General features: G+C 43.6%; 1 protein-coding gene across 3 annotated transcripts in view; it reads left to right on the top strand.

The window, feature by feature from the left end:
• The window catches only part of NF2 (NF2, moesin-ezrin-radixin like (MERLIN) tumor suppressor), a 468,843-nt gene that overhangs the window by 186,196 nt on the left and 268,514 nt on the right, over window positions 1-14,133 (top strand). For all 3 annotated transcript variants that reach the window (XM_069214589.1, XM_069214587.1, XM_069214588.1), the window contains exon 10: window positions 3,150-3,263. In XM_069214589.1, coding sequence (XP_069070690.1) covers window positions 3,150-3,263 — 114 coding nt within the window. The remainder of the gene's footprint in view (window positions 1-3,149; window positions 3,264-14,133) is intronic.

The following is a 14,133-nucleotide window of genomic DNA, read 5'->3' on the forward strand; positions in this document are numbered from 1 at the left end:
CATTATGGAACTGTGGAGTCAGTATTTGACAAACTCCCAGACCATATACTCTTTATGGCTACCCTGCACTTATAATTTCTAAGGTTTTGCTTAGACACTGTAGGGGCATAGTGCTCATGCACATATGCCCTCACCTGTGGTATAGTGCACCCTGCCTTAGGGCTGTAAGGCCTGCTAGAGGGGTGGCATACCTATGCCACAGGCAGTGTGAGGTGGGCATGGCACTCTGAGGAGAGTGCCATGTCAACTTAGTCATTTTTTCCCCACCAGCACACACAAGCTGAGTGTCAGTGTGCATGTGCTGAGTAAGGGGTCCCCAGGGTGGCATAAGACATGCTGCAGCCCTTAGAGACCTTCCCTGGCATCAGGGCCCTTGGTACCTGGGATACCATTTACAAGGGACTTATCTGGGTGCCAGGGCTGTGCCAATTGTGGAAACAAAGGTACGTTTTAGGGAAAGAACACTGGTGCTGGGGCCTGGTTAGCAGGGTCCCAGCACACTTTCAATCATAACTGGCATCAACAAAAGGCAAAAAGTCAGGGGGTAACCATGCCAAGGAGGCATTTCCTTACAACACTTCATTAGGCTGAATGCCTTTTAAAAGAGTAGACTTTTCGGAACTGGAAGGTTCTCTCACTTGGGGGCCATGTTGATAGTGATGAAACGTGATGAAAGCAAACCTTTATCATTGTTATTTTTGTCCATAAAAACATGCAGTATCATCACTAAGTTGTTTTTTGGGGAGAGTGACACGGTTTGAGCCCTGTGAGGCTTGGACCTCGAAGACCATGTTAAAAAAAACTCTTAAGATAGGTTTGGTGCTGAACTAACCCATTCTGAGTAAAAAGCTATTTTGAATTCCATATTTTTATGAGGTAGCTATGAATGTGGAAGAACCCTAATGTTCCTTGAAATAGCCATTCTCTTAATTCCTCTCGGTTTTGCAAACTTCTAACTTCATAAAGGAGAACCAGATGTTGTTTTTACTGTTAGTGGGAAGGAGTTTGTACTCTTAGATAAGTAAAATGGTGCCCAGAGCTGCGGTGAACGCAGTATTAAAGTGATGTTGGAGGACATTGGAGTTGCTCTGTGAAGGTAGGACAGAGAGAGCATCGCAAAATCTGAGATTGCCTAAGCTACCAACTCTAGCTAAAAGTTCTGCCATGTGGAAATGGTTGGAGCTCTTTAAGTGTGTTGACTATGCTTGAGCTATGTACTTTGATATTGATGGGAATCCCACAATGGTCAGTTCATATGAAACTAATGGGCTTATTCACGGTGATCAGGTTGGATGAGGAGAAAATATAGTCTAGTAGGTGGTACCACGGAAGATCACAAGTAGGTGGCATTCTGACCCATGCCCTAAAATAACTCCACAACCTTGACGTGCAGAGTCAGTTGCATGCTTCCACAGAACACACACAGGGATGAAATTTACTGATTCCTAGCTGAGGCCACAATTTGTTAGCATAGTTGCAGAACAATGCAAATCAACAGCAACACCCGCCCTCACAGTGAATGACCAAGGCATTACCTTCCCTCCATCAGTCGCTATCTTGCTGAAACCGAATACACAATAATTCAGTCAAAGCACATCGATTCTCTGACCAGAATAATGTGCAGTCAAAGAATATAAGACTTCTTAAAGTTGGGAAAGAGCTATTATAAATAAATAATGAAGCAGCCCTACCCCTTCTCCTGACTCCTCTCAAACCCCAGGAGGCTGGGAGGACAACATTAAAACAAGGGATTTATATTTTCTCTTACATCTTTCAAAAATGGTTTTACAGATACAATCCTTGGTTAACGGGAAAATAACCATGTGAATAACTTAAGTGTTCACAGTTGTTGCACATACTGGTTAGAGAGAATGGTTGTGCCCATTCACATCTTGTAACTTAAGACAAATGTATTGTGATAAATTAATTTCAAAAACATGTCCATTTGTTTTTGTGATAAACTCAGGGCTTTACTCATTAATTTCAGAGGTCTTTATGAAATCATAAATAAGGCACAGTAGAACACATTAATTTGCACACTCCCAGCTGACTGGTGCATGTTTGTTTGTGACTAAATTATTCTGTTTCATTTTTAGACCCCGAAGGAATTCCCCTTTTCTCTTTTAATTTTAAAGCTTTTTGCTCAAACCGTCTGGTTTATAAATGGGCCACACTAGCCTATTTATTTTCATGAACCAAATCAAGTTGTTGGAGTGAAGGGTAGATTGATCACCCTACAGGCAGTTGATGCAATGTGCAACCATGGTTCAGTAGTACTGTTGATGCCTATGGCTCACCTAAGCTTCGATAAATAGAGGACACGAGTATGCATCCTTTGGTGATATCCAAATTGTTTGTCTTAATATTCCTTTGGCTTTCTCCTTTTACCTATCCCCTCACTCATTTCTACCCTAACAACATAGGTTAGCTTACTTAGGGCCTGATTTAGATTTTGGCGGACAGGTTACTGCATCACAAACATGACAGATTTCCCGTCCACCGTATTAGGATTCCTATGGGATATAATGGGATCATAGTACAGCGGGCGGGATATTCATCATGTTCGCTATGGAGTAACCCATTCACCAAACTCTAAATCAGGCCCTTAGTTCAAGTGATGTTAAGCCTATTGATGTCTGAGTTAACTACATGCATTAAAAAATCCTGAAACCTATTAGAATGGTATAAAATCACTTTGAATTAGGTATTTTTAAATCACAGATATGCATGAGGATAGTATATCTTGCATTTATTGATGTGCATTCCTACAAGATGTAAATCCACAAACACATTTTGAGCTTTATTGTGTTTAGGGGAGATTATTGGTGGCAAAGGCAGTGGTTGCCAGAGCATTATGCGCTTTTGGTGAATTATTGTCCAAACATAGCTCTACTAATGTACCATGAGACTGATTATAAGCTGCACTTGCAACACCTGCCCCCATATCCTTTCCTTACAACCCTTTTTTTTTTTTAACGAACTACACACCTTAACACTCATGAAACTCTTGATACCTTAATGTTCAAAACGATTGCTTCTAAAGGTTCAGTTCACAGTACCCCAAATGAAAGGTACTCTTTGTGTTCTTATTTTGGCATGTAACGTTACTTTCCTTGACATATGTGTTCTCATATTTCCATTTTCCAAAGATCTTGCAGCTCTGTATTGGAAACCATGACCTCTTTATGCGCCGGCGGAAAGCAGACTCCTTAGAGGTCCAACAGATGAAGGCCCAAGCTCGGGAGGAGAAGGCCAGGAAGCAGGTGAGTGAGAAGAGGTTGACGAGATCACAAGACCAAGGTTGCCATTGAACAGTCTTTGATTAGTAAATGGGTGTGTGTTGTTACTGGAGAGTCACGTTCATTCAAGTTTATTCAAAGATGGGCTGATTCTACTTTTTTGACTTAGGTGCTTGGAAGATCAGGGAGATGGTTGACCCTCAACTTTGTTTTCTGCTTGGGTGAAAAGCCAGGCAAGAAAACAGTATCCTTGCCTAGTGCTGTGAGAGTGCCCTGTTGTTGCCAAAGCCATGCTGTTTTGGCAACACAGAAGCAAGCGCTTTACAAGCTGTATTTCATTACACTTCTGGATGCACATAGACATGGGCGTGACTATTAAAGGCAGCATGACAAACTATTTGGCTGAAGCTTAGATTATATTAATCACTGTTTTCACAGGTCCAAAAGCATTGTGGTGTTTTACCTGTGCTTATACAAACAAACCTTTTTGTATTGTTCTGCAACCTGGTTTTGCCACTAGAGAGTAGCAGCAACTTTGTGATCTAGAAAGGTTAAGGTGAGGAGGCATGTATTACTTAGTTTGTTTTTCCCCCACGCATACAATAATGAACAGAGATTGATCACACAACACAGTAATGAACAGAGATTGATCACACAACACAGTTGTGTTGGAAAGTATTCACTCAATTTCTGATGTACACTGACATTAAACCAGTCTTAAGTTCAGCTGAGATAAAGTGAACAAAACGACCCATGTCCATCAGAAATAATAGCATTTGGGAGCGGAGATTAGAAAGAGACATGTCATACAAAAGACAGAGTGTTTACAGGTTCGATGTTGTGGATGCAATAGGTTAGAGATCTGACATGACTGCATGCAAGGTTATGCTAGACTTAAATAGGTTATAGATCAGGAGGGAGGCATTAGCTTGCAGGCAGTACATCAGGACTCATTATATCACATAGGATGGTTTTACTACAACATTTACATAAGGAGTTACTACAACATTGCACGGGGCAATCCTTTGCATGTACTAATAGTGAGTTATTAAAAAAAATATTGTAATGTACTTAAATTATATATATATATATATATATATATATATATATATATATATATATATATATATATATATGTTCAATGGCATGTGTAGCTGCAGATACACATGCTGTGCATTATCCTGCCATCTAGTGTTGGGCTCGGAGTGTTACAAGTTGTTTTTCTTCGAAGAAGTCTTTTTGAGTCACGAGACCGAGGGACTCCTCCCTTTCGGCTCCATTGCGCATGTGCGTCGACTCCATCTTAGATTGTTTTCTTTCCGCCATCGGGTTTGGACGTGTTCCTCTTCGCTCTGTATTTTGGTTCGGAAAAGATAGTTATCCATCGGAAAATTCGACTGTATTGTTTGCGCTCGGTACCGGGTTAGTGCTAGCACATCGACACCGAAGAAAGAAGAGCTCCGGCGGCCTTTCGGGGCTTCCACTCCTCGGCGGGGCCTGGTCGGCCCGAGCGCGTCCATCTTCAAACCTCATGGACCGGACCCCCTTCCGCTTCTGCCCCAACTGCCACGCAAAGTATCCTTATACAGACCAACACTTGGTCTGTAATCTGTGTTTGTCCCCCGAACACAAAGAGGATACTTGCGAGGCCTGTCGGACATTTCGATCCAAGAAAAGACTGCGAGATCGAAGAGCTCGAAGACTCCAGATGGCGTCGACACCGGCTGGGCACGTCGAAGAAGAGGAGAGATTCTCCATTCGAGATTCGGACTCGGACGAGTCCGAGAGTGAGCAGCCGAAGACGCAGCAAACCGTGAGTAAACCTGCCCCGGAAAAAACTCACTCCAAAATAATGAATGCCAAGGGGACGCCACCGCCAACAGGCCATGGCTTAACCCGAAAACACGGTGACCAAACATCGGCACCGAAAAAGGCCTCCCAGCAGCCGAAGACATCCGACTCCGGTCGAGATACCGGCTCCGACCAAACTCAACACTGAGAGTTCGCCACCCCGAAAGTCAAAAAGGTTTCCTCGGAGCTGAAAAAGACTGTCGAAAAGATTTCGGTGCCGAAACATGCAGCCTCGGTGCCAAAACCAGGCTCCTATACAGAAGAACAAGGCCTTTCTACTCCGTTACAAGGTCACAGATTCGAACAAGAACTGGGCATGGGAGAGCCAGACCATACCCAAAGGAGGTTGCATATACAAAAGGACACGGGGAAAATACGAACTCTTCCTCCAATAAAGATGAAGCGCAAGCTCGCATTCCAAGAAACGGAAATGCAGCCCAAAGCTAAAGTGGCTAAAGAAAAGACACCACCACAATTCTTGCCGCAGCAATCGCCAGCACATTCGCCACATCTGTCCCCGGTAGCATCACCCCCAATGATGCAGTCACCAACACACACGGGGATGTCCCAAGATGACCTGGATGCATGGGATTTGCATGATGCACCGGTCTCAGACAATAGTCCTGATTGCTACCCGGCAAGGCCGTCACCACCTGAGGACAGCACTGCATACATGCAGGTGGTTGCAAGGGCAGCTACATTCCATAATGTGGCATTGCATGCAGAGCCCATAGAGGACGAATTTTTGTTCAACACCCTGTCATCTACACACAGCCAATACCAAAGCTTGCCAATGCTGCCAGGCATGTTAAAACACGCCAAACAAGTGTTTCAGGACCCAGTAAAAGGCAGAGCCATCACGCCCAGGGTGGAGAAGAAATATAAACCTCACCCTACTGACCGTGTTTATATCACACAACAATTAACTCCTGATTCGGTGGTAGTGGGAGCAGCCCGGAAAAGGGCAAATTCGCAAACCTCAGGGGACGCACCACCGCCCAACAAAGAAAGTCGGAAATTCGATGCAGCAGGCAAGAGGGTGGCAGCACAGGCAGCCAATCAATGGCGGATTGCCAATTCCCAAGCTCTACTGGCTCGATACGACAGGGCACATTGGGATGAAATGCAACATCACATTCAACACCTTCCCAAAGAGTTCCACAAACGTGCCCAACAGGTTGTTGAGGAGGGCCAAGCTATCTCGAACAACCAAATAAGGTCGGCTATGGACTCAGCAGACACAGCGGCAAGGACAGTGAACACGGAAGTAACCATCCGTAGACACGCATGGTTACGAACCTCCGGATTTAAGCCAGAAATCCAGCAGGCTGTGCTGAATATGCCTTTCAACGAACAACAATTGTTTGGGCCGGAGGTGGATATGGCGATAGAAAAACTGAAAAAAAGACACAGACACGGCCAAAGCCATGGGCGCGCTCTACTCCCCACAGAGCAGAGGCACTTTTAGGAAGACGCACTTTAGAGGAGGGTTTCGGGCCCAAACCACAGAGCCTTCCACTTCACAAGTCAGACCCACATATCAGGGCCAGTATCAGAGAGGAGGTTTTCGAGGACAATATAGGGGTGGACTGTTCCCTAAAACAGGAGGGAAATTCCAGAACCCAAAAACCCCACAAACCAAACAGTGACTTCAATGTCACAAACCCCAACCACACAATACCAGTGGGGGGGAGACTTACAGATTGTTACCACAACTGGGAACACATAACTACGGACGCGTGGATCCTAGCCATTATCCAACATGGTTATTGCATAGAATTCCTACATTTGCCACCAGATGTGCCTCCAAGAGCACACAATATGTCCAAACAACACCTAGACCTGTTACAACTAGAAGTCCAAGCATTGTTACAAAAAGAAGCAATAGAACTAGTACCCAACCATCAAAAATGAACGGGTGTTTACTCCCTGTATTTCCTAATTCCAAAAAAGGACAAAACACTGAGACCCATATTAGACCTCAGAACACTGAATCTTTACATCAAATCAGATCACTTTCACATGGTGACACTTCAAGACGTGATTCCCTTGCTCAAACAACAGGACTACATGTCAACATTAGATCTCAAGGATGCTTATTTCCACATACCCATACACCCTTCCCACAGGAAATACTTGAGGTTTGTAATCCAAGGCGTGCATTACCAATTCAAAGTGTTACCATTCGGCATAACAACAGCCCCAAGGGTATTCACAAAATGCCTTGCAGTAGTAGCCGCTCACATCAGGAGACAGCACATGCACGTATTCCCTTACTTAGACGATTGGTTAATAAAAACCAACACTCAGCAACAGTGTCTTCTACACACAAAATACGTCATAGAAACCCTTCACTAACTAGGGTTCTCTGTAAACTACCAAAAATCACATCTACAACCGTGTCAAATACAACAATACTTAGGAGCAGCAATCAACACACAAAAGGGGATTGCCACTCCCAAGTCCACAAAGGGTACAAGTCTTCCAAAATGTAATACTAAACATGTACCCAAACCAACACTATCAAGTGAGGTTTGTAATGAAACTCCTAGGCATGATGTCTTCATGCATAGCCATTGTCCCAAACGCAAAACTACACATGCAGCCCTTACAACAGTGCCTAGCAACACAATGGACACAAGCACAGGGTCAACTTCAAGATCTAGTGTTGATAGACCGCCAAACACACTTCTCGCTTCAATGGTGGAATCCTTTAAATTTAAACCAAGGGTGGCCATTCCAAGTGCCTCAATACGTGATCACAACAGATGCTTCCTTGATGGGGTGGGGAGCACACCTCAACCAGCACAGTATACAGGGACAATGGGACGTTGAACAAAGACAACTGCATATAAATCATTTAGAGCTGTTAGCAGTGTTTCTAGCATTGAAAGCATTTCAACCGCTAATAGTCCACAAACACATTCTTGTCAAAACAGACAACATGACAACAATGTATGACTTAAACAAACAAGGAGGGACACACTCATCACAACTGTGTCTCTTAGCACAAAAGATTTGGCATTGGGCGATTCACAATCACATTTGCCTAATAGCACAATACATCCCAGGGTTTCAAAACCAGTTGGCCGACAATCTCAGTCGAGCTCACCAACAGACACACGAATGGGAAATTCATCCCCAGATACTCCAAACTTACTTTCTACGCTGGGGAACACCAGAAATAGACCTATTCCCAACAAAAGCAAACGCAAAATGCCAAAACTTTGCGTCCAGGTATCCACACCCTCAGTCCAAAGGCAATGCATTATGGATGAGTTGGTCAGGGATATTTGCCTACGCTTCCCCCCCCTCTCCCACTCCTTCCTTATCTGGTAAACAAATTGAGTCAAAACAAACTCAAACTAATACTAATAGCACCAACGTGGGCTCGCCAACCATGGTATACAACACTACTGTACCTGTCAGTAGTACCTCATATCAAACTACCAAACACACCAGATCTGTTAACTCAACACAAACAGCAGATCAGACACCCGAATCCAGCATCGCTCAATCTAGCAATCTGGCTCCTGAAGTCTTAGAGTTTGGACATTTAGACCTTACACAAGAATGTATGGAGGTCATTAAGCAAGCTAGGAAACCTACTACAAGACATTGTTACGCAAACAAATGGAAAAGATTTGTTTTACTGCCATAATAATCAAATTCAGCCACTACATGCTTCTGCAAAAAACATTGTAAGCTATTTATTACACTTACAAAAATCACAACTAGCATTTTCTTCTATCAAAATACATCTCACAGCAATATCTGCCTATCTGCAGATTACACATTCAACATCACTCTTTAGAATCCCAGTCATCAAAGCATTTATGGAGGGTTTAAAAAGAATCATACCCCCAAGAACACCACCAGTTCCCTTGTGGAACCTCAATATTGTATTAACACGACTCATGGGTCCACCATTTGAACCCATGCACTCTTGTGAGATGCAATACTTAACCTGGAAAGTAGCCTTCCTAATAGCTATCACATCTCTTAGAAGAGTAAGTGAAATACAAGCATTTACTATACAAGAACCCTTTATACAAATACATAAACATAAAGTGGTTCTCCGTACAAATCCAAAATTCTTACCAAAAGTTATATCACCGTTCCACCTAAATCAAACAGTGGAACTCCCAGTCTTTTTTCCACAACCAGACTCAGTAGCTGAAAGAGCCTTACATACATTAGACATCAAAAGAGCTCTAATGTATTACATTGATAGAACAAAACAATTTCGCAAGACAAAACAATTGTTTGTAGCCTTCCAAAAACCTCATGCAGGAAATCCAATATCCAAACAAGGCATTGCCAGATGGATAGTGAAATGTATTCAGACCTGCTATATTAAAGCAAAAAGAGATCTGCCTATTATGCCAACTGAATTTAGATTTTTCCACACCTACAAACTCGTCTTCAGTCTTCTTTGAAACTCTCCATCATGGAGCAGTGTCAAGACCTCTATTACCTCTGGTTCCAGGACATTTGGAGCCAACAATGCAAATTTTCTTGAATACAGTGTCTCTAAGAGCAGCCCTATCACACATTCTAAAAAAGTATAAAGCTCCAGACCAGGATCCTCTGTAGCTGTGGACTTACTCCCCACCTGATTCAGTCACAATAGCTGCTGCACGTAATTCTCATTCAGTGGCTACTTCCTCGTCAGTCCCTCCAGATAAGGACAGCAAGCAAGTAGATTCCATAGGGAAGAAAATATGTGGGACATCTGCCTCTTCTATGGAAATCGTGAGTGCATCTGCCTTATTAGGCAAATACGATGGATCTGTGTGGGACTCTCTCAATAGATTTACAGACAAACTGCCTAAAGAAGATAGGCGAGATTTTCCAGAAGCCTTGGATGAAGGAGGATCGGTATCCAAATTATAAGTTCTGTTGTTGGTGCTGCAGACCTCGCTGCACATGGATACTCCTATGGTATCTGGTTTAGAAGATTTCCTGGCTTTGTCTTACAGGCCTAAAACCAGAGGCCCAGTGAAAATCAATTGCCCCTTCACAGGAAATTCACTATTTGGAACTCATGCAGATGAGGAAATGTCCAAGATGATTTCTAAGCTGGACACTGTTAAGGCTGTAGGTCTGGAGAAAAGGAAAGCGGTCCAAAAGAGATACCGGCCTTAGGCCAGGTGTTTCTGTCAGCAGAGGGTTCAAACCCCTCACTTGACTCAATGCCATCAGCAACAAGCACGGCCGCACTACCATCCCTGATGACCATCCAGAGGCAGAGGATTTCAACAACCATCCAGATCCTGTAGCAAACAGCCTGCAAAGCAATGGGTTCTCCCTTCCCCTTCCCTGTTACCTGCTCTGGTGGGGGAAGTATTACCAAGCCCCTGGAAGAGTGGCATTGAATTACAACGGCAAATGGGTCTTAAATATTGTTCAAAATGGTTACTCACTTTGTTTCAAATCCACTCCTCCTGCTGTTCCACCAGCACAAACATTGTACTAGCAACAAGACCTCTTGCAAATGGCAGTCAACATTCCACTACAAAAGGAGTCCATAGAGGAGGTGACACACCATCAAAGGGTATTGAGAATCTACTACTGTTATTTCCTGGTAAGGAAAAAAGGTCTGAGGCAAGAATTTAGACCCATTCTGGACCTGAGAATATTGAGCAAATTCATATGCGAGGAGAAATTCCGAATGCTGGCTCTGAACCAAATCAACCCACAGCTACACCAAGGGAACTGGATGTGTTTGATCGATCTACAGGATGCACACTTCGACATCTTGAGCACCAAAAAACACAGGAAGTTTCTTTGTTTCAAAGTGGTATCATGTCACTATCAATACAGAGTACTACCCTTTGGCCTGCGGTTGGCCCCTCATACATTTTCAAAATGTACGGCAGATATTTGTTTACCCCTACTTAGACGATTGGCTCACAAAGGGTTCATCTCAATCACAAACAAGATAACATTATTGAATCTGCATTGAGACACTGCAAAACCTAGGTTTCCAGATCAATTTCAAGAAGTCCATAGAATATCCAGCCCAGTGTCTTTACTACCTGGGGATACAATAGCCGCATGAGTATATCCTTCGAAGGCGAGACTGTCCTCAATCAGTCTGAAGTGTCACAATCTCCTAAACATGCAACGTCCACCTGCAAGACATATTGCCTTGCTACCAGGATCAATGGCCTCTTGCATTTTTATAGTTCCCTACACAAAACTTCACATGAGAATTCTACAACAATGTCTAGTGGATTAATAGAACCAGCTTTCAGATCACTGGAAAGGCAATCTGATTTTCTTAAAAGCTGCCATCCCATCACTACCATGGTGGTCTCAAAAACTGAACTTACTTTTTACCAGGACACTGTAACACAGACACTGATCACAGATGCCTTGTTACAGGGATGGGGTGCTCACATTAAATTCCTTCAGTTTCAAGGAGTATGGTCGGACAAGGAAAAGAACTATCACATCAACATGCTAGAATTGAGAGCAGTTCAACTAGCGCTAAGGTCCTTTCTTCCATCAATAACAGCATGCTGTTTCCTTGTCCAAACAGACAACACGATTATGTACATGGCAAACAAACAAGGGGGAAGTTACTCTCGCCCTCTATATCGGCTAGCCAGGAACTTAACAATAACTGCCATTCACCAACTAGGAGCCCAGAACACTCAAGCGGACTCTCAGTAGACATTTTCACGAAAATCATAGCTGGATCATACAAGTTGATGTCGTGCATGACATCTTTTTAGAATGGGACAACCACAAATACACCTGTTCGCAGAGGCAGACAACAAAAAATACAGCGATTACGTGTTGAGGTTCTTCCAGCCAGGATTGCTGGGGAATGCGCTTTTGATAAGTTGGTCAGGGAAATTTCTCTACGCATTTCCACCAATGCTGCTGATTTCAACAGTGATCAACAAACTGTACAGTTCCAAGATTATACTGATCCTCATGGCACTGGAATGGCCTCGCCAGTGTGGTTCACAGATCTTCTCCACCTGTCAGAGAGGCCACACATGTGGTTGCCGAGCAGACCGGATCTCCTGTAGAAGTTTCGAGGACAGGTTCTACATCCAAGACTTTCCTCACTGAACTTGAAAGCATGGCTCCTAAAGTCCTCCAATATAGACATCTGTGGCTTTCGGAGGAATGAATGCACATTCTTAAGGAGTCCACAGGCCCTTCCACCAGAAAATTGTACCTGTTCAAATGTAAAAGGTTCAATTTATGGTGTGCCCAAAATGATCTCCACCCAGTTTTGAAGTCCAGAAAATGTCATTCTACCTTATCTCCTCCATTTAACAAAATCTGGTCTGTACCTCTCTTCTATAAAGGTACATCCTGCAACAATTACATCCCACAGAAAGTCAACCCATCAGACTTCTTTCTTTAAAATGCCAGTAGTCAGGGATTTCTTGGAAGGGCTAAAAAAGGGTGTTTCCTCTGTTTAGGTCTCCCTCTCCTCTGTGGGAACTTAATCTTGTAGTTTCAAACCTCATTGGTCCTCCTTTTGAACCAATACACAGAGCCTCTTTAGAACATCTTACATGGAAAGTGTCTTTTTTAGTAGCCATTACTTCAGTGCTCAGGTTCAGTGAAATTCAGTCTTGGTGTGCTAAAGAACCATATATGGATTTTCACTATAATAGGGTGGTCATGAGGACTCATCCTAGCTTTCTCCCAAGGCGGTCTCTTATTTTCACACTAACCAAACCATTTCACAACAAAATTTCTTTCCTAATCCATCCACCTGAGTGGAAAGGGCCTTGCATTCTTCAGATGTTAAAAGAGTACTAAAGGTTTATCTAGATTAAACAAAGAATATCAGAAAGTCAGATCACCTTTTTGTCAGCTATGGACCAATGAGAACAGGCATAGCTTCCTCCAAACAAACAATTTCAAGGTAAATAGTTTGCTGTATAGTATTTTCCTATCAGTTAGCTAATAAACACTTACCTGCCAGACCTAAAGTACATTCTACCAGGTTAAAGCGTCAACTGCTGCTCTCTCAAGGAATGTACCCTTTTCTGAGATATGTAAAGCTGCAACATGGAGATCAATACATTACTAGGCATTACTGACTAGATTCAGACATAAAAGCAGATGCTCATGTAGGACAGGCTTCTTTGAGGAATATTTTTGGATAATTGTGACAGCTGCTATTGTTTAGTTCATCCAGATGTTTGTGGGATGGGCTTGCTATTCTTTTCATTCTTATGATTATTGATGAGGCTCCCCTGGAAGAGGAGGAAAAGTTACTTGCCTGTAATCCTAGGTTCGGTGGCATGTGTAGCTGCAGATACACATGCTGTGCATAGTCCGCCGTCTGGTGTTGGGTCGGAGTGTTACAAGTTGTTTTTCTTCGAAGAAGTCTTTTCGAGTCACGAGACCGAGATACTGGGGCGTCATATAGGTCCCAAGCGTCCTGGTCATCTTGGCTCATGGTGGTATGAGCTGGTGAATGTGACGGAGTTTGTGCCGGTGATGTATGAGTTACAGGTGAAGGAGAGGGTGGTGGAGTTACTTTCTTCACCACTTTTGCTTGTGGTGTTTGTTCTTGTGTTTGGAACTCGAGTCTCCTTTTCCTCCTGATTGGGGGAAGAGTGCTGATCTTCCCTGTCCCACTCTGTATGAAGATCCGCTTCTGGGTGTGGTCTACGTCAGTGGATTGTAACTCTTCTTCAAATCTGTGTTTGCGCATTTGAGAGGACAGTGATTGTTCATCTGAATACGAGCTGGCAGTCGGTTCGGTTGCAGTGCGTTTTGGCACCGAAACTGTGTCTTTGCTTGTTTTCGGCTCCGAGGAGAATTTTCTCTTTTTTGTAGTCGAGTGTTCTCGGCGTCGATCATCCTCGGTGCCGCTGTCTCTGCGTCGAGCAGCTTCGGTTCCGCTGTCTCGGCGTCGACCCTTTTCGGCAGCACTTTCTCGGTCCCGAGATTGCTGCGTGCCTGTGTCTCGACCCGAGTCGTACGATCTCGGCACCAGTTCGCCCTTTTTCAGTGCCGATGGACGGTCACCTATTTTATGGGTTGAGCCATGGCCTGT

This window comes from Pleurodeles waltl, chromosome 11 (assembly GCF_031143425.1).
Source record: "Pleurodeles waltl isolate 20211129_DDA chromosome 11, aPleWal1.hap1.20221129, whole genome shotgun sequence".
Lineage (NCBI taxonomy): Eukaryota > Metazoa > Chordata > Amphibia > Caudata > Salamandridae > Pleurodeles > Pleurodeles waltl.